This window comes from Lactuca sativa, chromosome 3 (assembly GCF_002870075.4).
Source record: "Lactuca sativa cultivar Salinas chromosome 3, Lsat_Salinas_v11, whole genome shotgun sequence".
Classification (NCBI taxonomy): domain Eukaryota; kingdom Viridiplantae; phylum Streptophyta; class Magnoliopsida; order Asterales; family Asteraceae; genus Lactuca; species Lactuca sativa.
The window spans coordinates 73300132-73313897 of record NC_056625.2 but is presented as its reverse complement, the minus strand read 5'-3'; the positions used below and the strand labels follow the sequence as shown (position 1 = coordinate 73313897).

General features: G+C 39.2%; 1 protein-coding gene across 1 annotated transcript; it reads right to left on the bottom strand.

Moving 5' to 3' along the window:
• Positions 1-2799: 2799 nt before the first annotated feature.
• Positions 2800-6501, bottom strand: LOC111879101 (uncharacterized). Its single transcript, XM_023875577.2, has 13 exons — positions 6344-6501; positions 5146-5317; positions 4919-5048; positions 4714-4816; positions 4507-4630; positions 4337-4402; positions 4214-4252; positions 4045-4125; positions 3928-3975; positions 3802-3852; positions 3638-3706; positions 3279-3536; positions 2800-3207 (listed from the first exon to the last, which is right to left on the bottom strand). Exons 2-13 carry the CDS (start codon positions 5296-5298, stop codon positions 2944-2946), a joined length of 1386 nt encoding a protein of 461 aa, XP_023731345.1. The 5' UTR covers positions 5299-5317; positions 6344-6501; the 3' UTR covers positions 2800-2943.
• Between the last annotated feature and the right edge of the window lie 7265 nt (positions 6502-13766).

Below are 13766 nucleotides of genomic sequence, written 5' to 3'. Positions count from 1 at the left end.
AAATTAGGGTCCTACACTTCCTCCCGTAGAGCATCTCGAAAGGAGGGCGATCAATGTTGGTGTGATAACTGTTGTTATACAAAAATTCCGCTAACGGAAGATATGTAACCCCATTCCCACCAAAATCCAATACACACGCCCACAGCATATCCTCTAGGGTTTGAATAGTCTGCTCGCTCTGACCATCGGTCTGTGGATGAAATGTTGTGCTAAAATGGAGACGAGTACCCAACTCGTCATGAAACCTCTTCCAAAACCTGGAAGTAAACCGGATATCTCTGTCAAAAACCACCGAAACCGGCACCTCTTGACGTGCCACAACCTCTATGCTATAAATCTTAGCCAATTTCTCTGCAAAAATACTCTTGTGAATCGGAATGAAATGCACACTCTTGGTCAATCAATCCACGATGACCCAGATCGAATCCACTCTGCACGCAATCCGAGGTAACTTCGTGATGAAATCCATGGTAATATCCTCCCATTTCCATACGGGAATATCCAACGGTTGCATTTTGTCATGAGGTCTCTAATGCTCAGCCTTGACTTTCTTGCAAGTCAAGCACCGCTCCACATACCAAGCCACATCCCAATTCAAGCAGGGCCACCAATAATCAGGACGAAGATCCCTATACATCTTCGTCACCCCGAGATGAATGGTGAACCTAGACTTGTGCGTCTCCTCCATTAGAACCTTACGCAGACCACCCCAATACGGAACACAAACCGGACGATGTGGATTCAACAATCTATGGCTATCATAATCGAAGGAAGCCACCTAACCTACAATATGGTCACTCTTCATGTGCTCTTCCTTCATAGCTGCGACTTGAGCCTCACGAATCCGCTCCAACAACAGAGTAATCACGGTCATCCTCAAACATATGTCTCTGATCGGAGTCGCGACCACCTTGCAGCTGAGAGCATCAGCCACCACATAAGCCTTCGCCAGATGATAAAGGATCTCACAATCATAATCCTTCACCACATCCAACCATCGGTGTTGCCTCATATTCAGATTTGGTTGATCCATCAAATACCTCAGGCTCTTGTGATCCGTGTAAATAGTACAACAGACCCCATAGAGGTAATGCCGCCAAATCTTGAGGGTGAAAACCATGGCCCCCAACTCCAAATCATGCGTCAGATAATTCGCCTCATGAGGCTTCAGTTGCCTCGAATCGTAAGAGATAATGCGACCCCTCTGCATCAACACCGCCCCCAATCCTGTGATCGACGCATCACAATAAACCACACAATCATCGACACCCTCCGGCAGGGTCAGAATTGGTGCCTCGCATAACCGTCGTCTCAAGGTCTCAAAAGTTGCATGCTGCTCAGGCCCTCAGCAAAAAGTAACCGTCTTCTTTGTCAACTGACTCAAAGGAACAACTATCGTGGAGAAATCTTGGATGAATCTCTGATAATAACCCGCCAACCCAAGGAAACTTTGAATCTCAGATGGAGATCTCAGAACCTCCCACTGCATCACGACCTCGAATTTGGTCGGATTTACCAAAATACCATTCGGGTTGACAAGGTGCCCCATAAACTGCACCTCGCACAACCAGAACTCACACTTGGAGAACTTTGAGAAAAGTTTCTCCCTCCTCAAAGTCTCCAGCACCTCCCTTAAGTGCTCCTCGTGTTGCTCCTAAGTCTTGGAATAAACCAAGATTTCATCAATAAACACAATCACAGACCGATCCAGCATCGGTCTGCACACACGGTTCATGAGATCCATGAACATGGTTGGAGCATTGGTGAGCTTAAAAGGCATCACCAAGAACTTGTAATGACCATAACGAGTCTGGAAAGTTGTCTTCTGCACATCCTCATCCCTAACCCTCATCTGACGACAACTCGATCGCAAATCAATCTTGGAAAACCAAGATTCACCCTAAAGCTGGTCAAAAATATCATCAATCCTCGTGAGTGGATAACGGTTCTTTACGGTTACCTTATTCAGCTCACGGTAATCAATGCACATACGGTGAGACCTATCCTTTTTTCTTCACAAACAAGATCGATGCTCCTAATGGAGAACTACTCGGTCGAATAAATCGCTTGTCTAAGAGCTCTGGCAGCTGTGTAGACAACTCCTACATATCGGGAAGAGCCAACTGATACGGTGCTTAGGCTATTAGAGCCGCACCTGGAACCAGATCAATCCTGAACTCAATCTGCCTCTCCGAAGGCACCCTAGGAAGATCCTCTGGAAACACATTGGGATAATCCCGCACAATAGGTACATCATCCATAGTTGCCTTACCCTTATCCCGGGTATCCATAACATAAGCGACAATTCTTAAACAACCCTACTGAATATAACGTCTGGCCCTCGTTGCTGCATACAAAATCGGCCCACGCTGAGCTCTCTCTCCATGAACCACCAACTCTCTCTCACTTGGGGTTCGAATTCGAACACGTATATTGTGATGTATTTATATACATTTAGGATTATTATTTCATTTGCTTATTTTGAGGAATAATCGTCATTTACATCTTGTAGCATTCTGTTTCACTATTTTTCTATCATCGCTTTATTTTACTATTATTTTTTATTAAATCCGAATTTGGTTAACAAACACATTTTGTATTGCTCTTGGCAAAAATCACGTTAGAAATAATAAAATAGTCCAACCCATAATTTTGCATATGTTAGAGCTTGCCAAGTACATAAATAAGAAACGGATGAATCACATGTTAGTTGGTAAATAACTATTGTGTACATCAAAGATTTCCAAATTGAAGTATGTTAAACCCTTGAGGTTTCTTAATCCTATTTACGCAAAGCAGTTTTTGTTAAAATCAGTATTAAAACCACAACTAGAAAGAGAGATTAGAAGCTACATTTTGTTGCAACTATTTCCTTGTATGTACAAAATAAATAGTGTCGAGCTTGAGTTAAACACAAAAGAAAATACAACACTAATTTTGATTTCACTGAAAAGATGAATTATGCGTGGATGATCTCGGTTTAGGAGGCATATAAAGGAGGGAATCACCACCACACTCGATTGGAGTATGCATAAGTGGATTCCACCTATCAAAAACTATTCTCCCCCCTCTTCCAATCCTCCCACGGAAATTATGACCACCACCACCACCACCGCCGCCGCCGGACGGTGGCGGCACTATCCCTGCGGCCGCCAACTTCTCCGCCACTAATGGTTTTGTAAATAGCAACACTGGCTCGACCGGATCCTGTAAACATTTCAAAAAGTGATAATTAATATAAGTAGAAAATATATTTTGTATGAAAAAAAAAGATGTACCAATTTATGTAGCCAAGAATATGGAACAGGTCTTCTTCTTATATCTCTCTTCATGCTTCCTACTCCAGAAGGCATAATCACCCTTGGTGTGTCTATTAAACCATGAGGCTGAAAACGAATTCGGTTGTTGTTGTTGTTGTTGAGTGGGAAATCATCAGATTCCAAATATTCATCTTCACTTGAAACAAATTTGGACTGTTGATGGAAAGATGGCATTTCGGGAAGTGCTAAACTGTCTTCTAGAAGCTCTGTTTCATTCTGAAAAAAAATAAAAAAAAAATAAATCCATAATATGTCTATTATATATTAATATCGTATCATAAAAAGTTAATAAAGACATTCATTCCACTATAACTTACCTTGTATTTCATTTGTATCCTTTGCAAGCTCACTTCACTTTCCATTACATCTCTCTTTTTCTCCTCTCTCTGTTGTGCAAACATTCTTCATCTAGTCAGTATCACTACCAAAAAAATAAAAAATAAAAAGAAATGTGTGTGTGTGTGAGAGAGAGAGAGGGTACCTTGATTAAAGCTTCTAGTAAGTTTTTGGCTTGATCAAGGTTGCGTCTCACCTGATTGAGAAATAAAATGTAAGATAAGAACAAGAAGATAATAGTTTGAGAACATATACAGGTGAAAAAGCTGACCTGGCGAAGCTTTTCAAATGATTGGACATTGTTTTCTCTTCTTTGCATCTGAAAATATATATAAGCATTTTTTAATATCTTAGATTATGTAAACATATGAAGAATTGACAGACTTACCCTTCTTGTATGAAGTCTGTGAGCTTTCTCCCTTGGTCTAAATACATTGTATGGGTTGGTGTCATTAACTGGAGGAGGTGGCTGTAATAACAACAACAAAAAGGAAATTTAAAAAAAAATGTTTTTTACCATTCAGGGGTAAAATGGTCATTTGAAAGAGGAAACTAACCTGCAGGCGGCGTAGAACAGGTTTAAGCCATCTTTCACGCTGATAAAAAAGGAACAAATTTGTAAGCAAAAATTAAAAAGCATAAAACCAAGAGTACTCATTGTTAAAAAAAATGAGATATACCTTTTCTTTCCAGTAACTGTAAATTGACTGGAATACCCCATACTGTATAGAAAGAGCTTGAAGGGCCTTACAAATATATAAAAGTCAATATATGAGTGCAAATTGTAAAAAAAATATAAGATTTATATAGATTGTGATAATATCATAATAATACTAAAAATGAAAAATACCTCAACTGCAGCATCAAATGTCAAAAGTACAGGTATAGGTGAGCCAAGTGTAGGAGTTATAACTCCTGCTCTTTCACGAGCCTTATGATCCAACACCTCTAACTTAAATATAATAGTCTCAAATCTGCCCAATAAAAAAAACAAAAAAAGAAATTTGAAGTTAAAGAATATGAAAGAGAAGAACAAGAAGCATAAAAGGAGTTGTACTTTTCAGCTGGAAGGATTAGTCTTTCTTTGTTGAATTCTTGAAGCCAATCTTCATCTTCATTGTCAAGATCATACTCAACAAAGTCTCCAAGTTCAGCTCGTGCTGGAAATATTATGATTTTATTATTAACATGAATATATATTAATGGAGAATGTAAATTATATAACTAAAAATTAAAAGTTTGGTATTTTATAGAGTATAGACCTCCCCTTGCACGTAGGTAAGATGCTGGTTGATTGAATGTGGGAGAATAATCTCTTTCATATGTATCCACTATAACATACTCAGGAGTTGGAATTTCAGAAACTGTTTTCTTACTAGCAGCTTGGTGTACCTAAAGATATTTTAAAAATAAAATTTCAACCTAAAAGAAACTCAAACTGAAAAAAAAAAAAAAGACATATAAAGAAAAAATAAACTTGAAGAAGAACCTGGGTATCATTATCAGCTTCAGCAACAAGGCGAAGCATCTGTGTACGTGTAGATGTTGGGGTATCATCATCTTCAAAATCTTTTATAGATTTTACAATGGGAAGCTTCTTGTGAATGTCAAGGGGCCTTGGCCTAAAGGATAATCTACTCATATCAGCAGATCATCTCCAACTACAAACAATCAGACATACACAATGTCACAATTACACATTACTTGCTAGTTAAATAGTATCAGTTCCTTCACTTATGGTGATATATAAGTCTCCCTTCCCGTTAGTTTATCTGAAATTAGGTTTTGGTTTCAGCAATTCAATGTTATAGTTTGATAGAAGTATAGTTTCATTCAATTCAAATTGTGGAAACAGTAGTAAATGGAATGAATGACAACTACATTGCAATCGGTGTCAAAGCATGTGACCATTACTTACTAAGTGGAGAGGCATAACTATTTAATATAAAGTATAAATATAAATGATGAATGTCAAAATCAAAAGTGTTCATTTTAAAATTCCATGGAAGACAAAACAAATGTACTATTGCAGCACTTTGTAGCTAGTGGACATTCATGATCCACATTCTTAACTTTGGATGATCATGATCATGATTCATGATTCAGAAATGTGGATACAAAACATCTTAGCCAAACACTTGGTGAACTTCCTGAACTTGCTGTCATTTTCACAGAATTTAAGAACTTGTCTCAGATAGATTTCTGGTTGTTTTTAATAGTGGTTTCTTATAAGAAGCATGTTGCCTGAAGACCTTGGCCAACAGAAACCATAATAAGGTGCCTCATGAACCCTAGTGGCTATGGAGATACAAAAGAGCCACATAAAATGCATACTTCATACGTATATTAAATTGCAGGAATTTCACAACCAATTAAAACTACACAAATGAAGAAACTCAACACTTAAACACATTAAGCTTAAGAAGCAATATAATTTAATAGAAACTTCAAAGACATATAAAGCTTTTTTTAAGCTGCAAATACCTAAACTTTTATGATTGTCAAACAAAATAAGCAAATATAGCACAAAAGGAAGCATAAATATATCAGCAGCCTGATGTTTTCATCGTCACTAGCAGCAGGGATTCATAAAAAAAATACACAAAATAACACAAATCTCAAATCAATTACGAGCAAAGATAAGAGAAATCACAGAGGAAGTCCCGAGATAGAATTCGAAATCGCACCTTAAGCTCAAAGCAGAAGAAGCCGGAAGGAAGTCGGAAGCCTGAATCTCTCCTCTGCTCTGGCACGAGCCTCGGTTAGGGTTTCGCCGACTAATCTAAAACTGAGTCCGATTTGGGGATTTGGACAGAAAGAATCCGGGTCAAATATAAGGTTTTAGTTCGATATATCTTTGATTTCAGTCGGGTTTGGGTTCTACTTGTCAGGGGGCGACCAAGATTTTCTTTTTTTTCTAGTGTAAAAACTTTGTCAATGTTAGGTTCGTTGATATTTTTAAACTTTAACAAGGAAACAAATAGTCAAATACTGATTTTTTGAAATGATCCAAACTTCTTTTATATCTTCCTCCAAAAAAAATACTCTTCTTCATAGATTTACATTTATTTTTATAATTTTTTATACATGTTTTACAACTTCTTTTTATAATATTTATAACTGTTTTATAATCATTCAAATTTTTTTCAACGTTTTAAATTTGTTTATAAAAAATTACTTACCTTTTTTATAACTTTTTCTAAAATGTAATGTTTCTAAATGTTTAAAAGAAAGTTTACAAAAAAGAAAATTAAATTTTTTTTTAAAGGTTGTAAAACATTGTAATGAGCCGAAAACTATCTGAATATCAAAATTTAAGGAGAAACATATCTCCTCTGATTATACTTGAGTTGACTATGTTATTCTGTTTAAAAAAAATTAACACTAAATAATTAAAAGCTCGTATAGGAAAGTTTTTGATAATGTTAAAGAATGTTGTAAAATAAATTCAAAACCTTGTAAAAAAATCTTAAAACATTTAAAAAAAGGTAGAAAAAAATAAAAACAAAAAAAGGTGTGATTTTTGAACAAAATTGTAAAAGAAAAAGGGCCATATTTGTAAGAAAAATTATAATTTGAACCAAATTCGTAACAAAAAATTAAAATTTGGTCAAAAATAAAATTTTATGCATGGAATTGGAAGTAGAAATCCAAAATTTAGAGGTTTTTACTTTTTTTATAACATTTTTAGGATTTGATGGCAACTTGAAAATATTAAAAATAGTTTTTTTTTTTTCAAAAACAATGTTAACTGTTATTTTAATCATCGAACAAAGGACTTGTTCAGTCACTAGACTATTTTGTCCCTAAATTTCAAGTTTTAAGTAGCGTTTGTATGTAGTAATCAAGAAGTGAATGGAATGGAACGTTTTGATGGAAAAAAAAAAAGTTATGTTTTGTTGTCATAAAAGAATGGAATGGAACATTCCCGCGGAATATGAGTCATTCTTTTATGATGGTTTCCATTTTCATTAGATGTTTCTTATCGTAGTTGGAATCTTTGATTTAATGAGAAAGTCAAAAAGTATGGATTCTCAAGAAGCGAAGATGAGCCATGCAACATGGCGTGATAGTGACTAAGACTCGGTGTCCCAATTCTAGTGAAGAACAAGAATTGATGAGTCGAGTTTCATATGTTTATACTATAAGATCGATCATATTTGTCATGATATGTACTCGGCCTGAAAATATGCTTTTGAAATGTTTATGTATGAAGGACTTAGGAGACACAACGTACATACTTGTTGTAAAGATGTATAGAGATAGATCCAAGAGACTAATTGGATTAAGCCAAAGTACATACTTAGATAAGATCTTGAAGAAATTTAAGATGCAAGATTCTAAGAAAGGTCTCGTACCTATGCAACATGGCTTAACATTGCGTAAGACTTGGCGTCCCAATACTAATGAAGAATTGGAAAGTATAAGTCGAGTCACATATTTCTACTATAGTCGAGTCCCATATGCCTCTGAAAAAAAAAATATGTCGACGACTTGTCGTCGCTATAGGTTTGGAAAAAATCTTTTTTAATTTTCTAAAATAATCTTATAAGAAAACAAAACAACGTCGGATTTTTTTATCTATAAGAAAATACAATGTTTGTGACTTGTATAAGTGGGAGACTGTTGGAACTAGTGTTCATTATTAATGATAGAGTCCTTTTGGGTTACACGTAATGACAAATTTAAGCAATTAACGACATGAAAGAATAATAGGGAACTAATTTGTTAGTTAATTAAATATTTAATTATAATTAATAGAAATTTATAGACTTGAGGGGTGTAAGTGTAAAGATTTGAAAGTCAAATCTTATAGATAATTACTTAGTGACTAAGTAATTATCCAATAAGGATTCTTAACCCTCCCCTATAAATAGAGGAGCCTAGGATCAAAAACCTAAGTGATAAAAACTCTAGAATTCGACTGCCTCTCACCCCAACTCTCAAAGTCCCGGAATCGCTCTTGTCGCGACTTGAAAGCTTATTGGTAATGAAGCGTCTTTTGATCAGAACCCTAATCATTTATTATTCAGTGTGCTGCAGTTTCTAACGTTTGTCAAAGTTGTTGTGTTGTTTCCTTGAGTGTGACTACATCAGAGGAATCATACTTTAGGTTATATACATCTGGTTGTTTGGCAAGAAAAGAAAAGGCTCATAGGGTATGTTTTCTGTCTTTCTATGGTTGTTTTCTTTGGTTTATGGGATCAATTTTATATGTTGCTTTTGTTTTGCCTTTGTGGATTTTGTATCCCCATTACCCAACACATTGTTGCTACCTAACCAATTGTTCTTGTCTTACCATAATCTTACATAATACTTGTCTCATGGACGTTTTATCCCTTTATCTCAACAAGAGATCGTGTACTACTCATTTAGTACTTAACTCATTAAGTACTTAATCCCTCTCTTCATCCCATGCACATAGGTATTCTACACAATACCATTTTCTTCTTCTTCACATACATACATACTCTAGGTTTACATTCATGATCTAATACATGTTTCTTAATGTATACCCCATAAATATACTCTATATACATACATGCTCTAATACATGATTTTAATATATATATTTATCATCTATTTTCATCTATTAACTTAAAGGCATTTACTTAGTGCATTAAGATTCAACATACATACATACACACACACACACACATATATATATATATATATATATATATATATATATATATAAACATACATACATAATCAAAAGAGAGAGTGTAACGTCCTAAAATATGATCCAAAATTTTCATTTTTAATTTAAATAACATAGTATTCCAAAACATTATCCATACAACCCAAATGAAAATAAGTGTATCAAACATCATATCAATCAGAGTAACATCCCAAAAGCGGAAACCATGTGGTGTGTACAATGCAGTCATCCTGAACTCATCCCCTTGGAACTGGAAGTACCTGAAACATAAATCAAAAATCGTAAGCACAAAGCTTAGTGAGTTCCCCAAGATATCGCATACCAAACATAAAACACATAACGGGCCCCGCCCAAAGAGTATAACAGGCCCCACCCTAACTCGCATAAAGGCTCCGCCCAATGAGTATAACGGGACCCGCCCTAACTCACATAAAGGACCCAACTCAATGAGTATAACGTGCCATCACTAACTCGCATAATTGGCCCCGCTGTAACATCCCAAAAATTCATGACCTAAAATTTCGTTTTAAACCATTAAATAAAACCATAGTTATCAAACCATTCCATCAAAACATGAGTCAAAGTATTTCAAAACATTATTATCAGAGTTTCCAAATCAAAACATCAGAGTAGACATCCTAGGCTAAACATCATGGTGTGTGCAATGCAGTCATCCCGAGCTCTTCTCTTTGTAACTGGAAATACCTTAAACCAAAACTGAAAACCATAAGCACGAAGTTTAGTGAGTTCCCATTGGATACATTGTGTTTGATAACATTGGATACATTGTGTTTGATATTGGATACATTGTGTTTGATATTGTTTTTGATGATTAAAAGTATGATTTAAAAATGAAAAATTGTTTTGAAAATTCACGTTGTTACAAGTTGGTATCAGAGCCTTGGTTTGAAGGATTCGGGTGTATCTGAACTCAAACTGAGGATTTGAGAAAGTTTTTCATAAAATAAACAATTTTTCTAAAGAAGTAAAAGGATTTGAGAAAAGCAGAAAGAAGCAGTGTGTACGGTCAGCCAGCGCCCGAACGGTGATTTCCCAAAATACCCTTACATTATATGTTATGAGATATGCTATGATATGTTATGCTAAAGTAGGCTAGGTATTCATATTATGACTAGAGTAGCCTGATTTGTGATGCCTTAGCCTAGGAAGATTTCTGCTGCTATGAGATGCTTGAGAGTGAGTAGGTAGCGGTGAGGAGTTTATGAGAGGCCTACCGAAGGGTAGCCTATGCTAGCGAGATGTAGATTACTTGTGATCTAGGATCCAAGGAGGAGGACTTGGAGTAAATACTGATGCGGTGTGGACAGTAGTATAGGGCCCGTACTACTGAAGACACCAGATGAGTGCGCAACCCAAGTAAGAATCCTTAGGGTACTAGGAGACAAGTAGGGTGGAGTATCGAGTGTGAGTATGCTCAAGTGAGTCTCTGATATTTTTATGTTGTATTTCAGAGACATCATGGTTGGGACACACCACATACCTGAGACGAGCGACGTGAGTGACGAGGAGCTTCGTCAGATGATCCTCCATGAGGTGGCAGTGGCGATTCGAGCCGAGATTCCAGAGATGTTTGGGTCTATTAAGACCACATTGATTGAGACTTTTGATGAGCAGTACGCAACAGTGACTGAGGATGCGGCTGCTGCAGCTACCGCAGCTGTGGCTGCTGCCAGGCCTCAGGGAGGTGACTCGTTGTTGTTTCGGGAGTTCAGCAACACGAAGCCACCAGAGTTTGACAGTACGCATGGTCCGATCGCTGCGATGAGATGGATTTCTGATATCGAGGGATGCTTCTAAACGTGTTCATGTCCGGAGCATTTGAGGGTACAGTTCGCGTTGAACCAACTTCGCTTAGGAGCGAAGGACTAGTGGAAGTTCGTGATGGCGAGCTTCACTCTTGCAGAGATTTCAGAGGTGACCTGGGAGAGGTTCACCACTATGTTCAGAGACGAGTATGTTCCCCCGGTAGAGAGGGAGTGGTTGGCTCAGGAGTTCTTGTCCCTCAAGCAGGGCACTGATTCTGTTACTGTGGTTACCAGGAAGTTTCATGAGAGGGCGATGTTCTGCCCTGAGTAGGTGTCTACTGAGCAGGCACGCATGAGCCGGTATTTGGGCATTTTGAAGAGGGATATTCGGGAGTTCGTGTCGAACTCGACTTACCGGACATTTGATGAGCTCCAGGAAAATGCCCGGAAGAGGGAGATTGAGTTGGAGACTCAGGCCAGTGAGGAGGCCGAGTGTCAGGGGATGGATCGGCGCCCGACACAGTCTCAGCCGGCAGCCAAGCGGGCAAAGCCCGCCAATTCGAGATCTGGAGGGCAGAAGGGTCACACTTGCAGGAAGTGCGACAAGGGACATGGTGGGGTTTGTCGATCAGGTGCTTGCTACAAATGTGGAAAGGAGGGGCATATACCCAAGGATTGCCCCAAGGGATTCATGGTTTGCTTTCATTGCAATCAGACGGGCCATCGGAAGGTCAAGTGTCTGCAGCTGTGGGGGACAGCACAGGGAGCGCCGCAGGGATCTGCCACTGCCGTCGTGCGAGCTACTAGGGTTTGGTCGGTGAAGGCCGAGGCACCGAAGGCTCATGGGAGAGCCTTCCAGTTGACAGCGGAGGAGGTCCGCGCAGCGCCCGATATCGTGGCTGGTATGTATTCTTTCACTTATTTATGCTGAGTTTGAGGTGTTAAGCTTATATTATCATATGCGTAGGAACTTTTCTTGTGAATTCTGTACCTGCTTTAGTGTTATTTGACTCGAGTGCGAGTCGGTCATTTGTTTCCTTAGCATTTAGTCAGCACATCAGTATCCGACGAGAGGCGTTGAGTCGACCTCTGTGAGTTTCTATAGCTGACGAGCGAGCGGTGTATGCTACGGATGTGATTCAACGTTGTGTACTCGAGATCTTCAGTGTTAAGTTCCCGATAGATCTAGTCCCGATTGCAATGGGGGACGTGTGTGTCATAGTGGGCATGGATTGGTTGAGCCTATTTGGGTTTGTTATAGACTACGAGCGACAATTGGTGACGATACGAGACCCTAGTGGGGGAGTGCTTACGGTGTACGGCGAGGGTACTCGATGTGGGTCAGCATTCTGTTCGGCTGCCAGGGCGACGCAAAGTTTACAGCAGGGCTGCAGCGGGTTCGTTGCCTATGTGATGGATACACGAGAGGCCGCTGGGAGGCCAAGTTCAATTGATGATGTTCTGATAGTGCGAGAGTTCCCAGATGTTTTTCCCGAGGAGTGTCGGGTGTGCCTCCCGAGAGGCAGGTAGAGTTCCGCATCGATTTGGTTACGGGGGCAACGCCTATCGCCAAGACGTCTTATCGCCTTGCGTCGCCAGAGATGCAGGAGTTATCCTCGTAGCTTCAAGAGCTGTTGGGGAATGGGTTTATTAGAACGAGTAGTTCCCCTTGGGGAGCGCCGATCCTTTTTGTCAAGAAAAAGGATGGTTCACACCGGATGTGCATTGATTACCGGGAGTTGAACAAGTTGACGGTCAAGAACCGTTATCCATTACCGAGGATCGACGATCTGTTCGATCAGTTGCAGGGAGCGTCTTGGTTCTCTAAGATAGACTTGAGGTTTGGATATCATCATATGAGAGTGCGAGATGAAGATATCTAGAAGACGGCGTTCAGAACTCGTTACGGGCATTACAAGTTCGTGGTGATGCCTTTTGGGCTTACCAATGCACCGGCATCATTCATGGATCTTATGAACAGGGTGTGCAGGCCGATGTTGGATCGATCGATGATCGTGTTCATCAACGATATTCTGGTATATTCGAGATCTAGAGATCAGCACGAGGAGCATCTGAGAGAGATTCTCGGGGTATTGAGGTTGAAGAGGCTTTTTGCCAAATTCTCCAAGTGTGATTTTTGGTTACGAGAGGTCCAGTTCTTGGGACACCTCATTAACCAACATGGGATATTGGTCGATCCGGGCAAGATTGAGGCAGTTATGAGGTGGGAGGTGTCGAGATCACCCACTGAGATCAAGAGCTTTCTAGGATTGGCTGGCTACTATCGGAGATTTATCAAAGATTTCTCCAAGGTCGTCGTGCCTCTCACCAGGTTGACCCGAAAGGGTGTTGCTTTTTCGTGGGGTCCGGAGCAGCAGACCTCGTTTGAGACACTTCGCCAGAGATTATGCGAAGCCCCGGTGTTAGCCTTCTTGGAAGGGATGGAGGATTTTGTGGTGTATTCTGATGCATCGATATCGGGGTTGGGTACAATACTTATGCAGAGGAGGCATGTGATAGCGTATGCATCGAGGCAGCTGAAGCCTCATGAGTCGAGGTATCCCACCCACGATTTGGAATTGGGGGCAGTGGTGTTCACCCTCAAGATCTGGCGTCACTATTTGTATGGGGTTCGGTGTACCATATACACAGATCACAAGAACTTGAAGTATTTAATGGATC

What these genes read in the sequence shown, in the direction of transcription:
- LOC111879101 (XM_023875577.2), bottom strand. Translation starts at nt 5,298, where the DNA reads ATGAGTAGATTATCCTTTAGGCCAAGGCCCCTTGACATTCACAAGAAG. An exon ending in CATTTGAAAAGCTTCGCCAG is followed by an intron (nt 3,853 to 3,927) that starts GTCAGCTTTTTC and finishes TTTCTCAATCAG; the next exon opens with GTGAGACGCAACCTTGATCA. An exon ending in GGATACAAATGAAATACAAG is followed by an intron (nt 3,537 to 3,637) that starts GTAAGTTATAGT and finishes ATTTTTTTTCAG; the next exon opens with AATGAAACAGAGCTTCTAGA.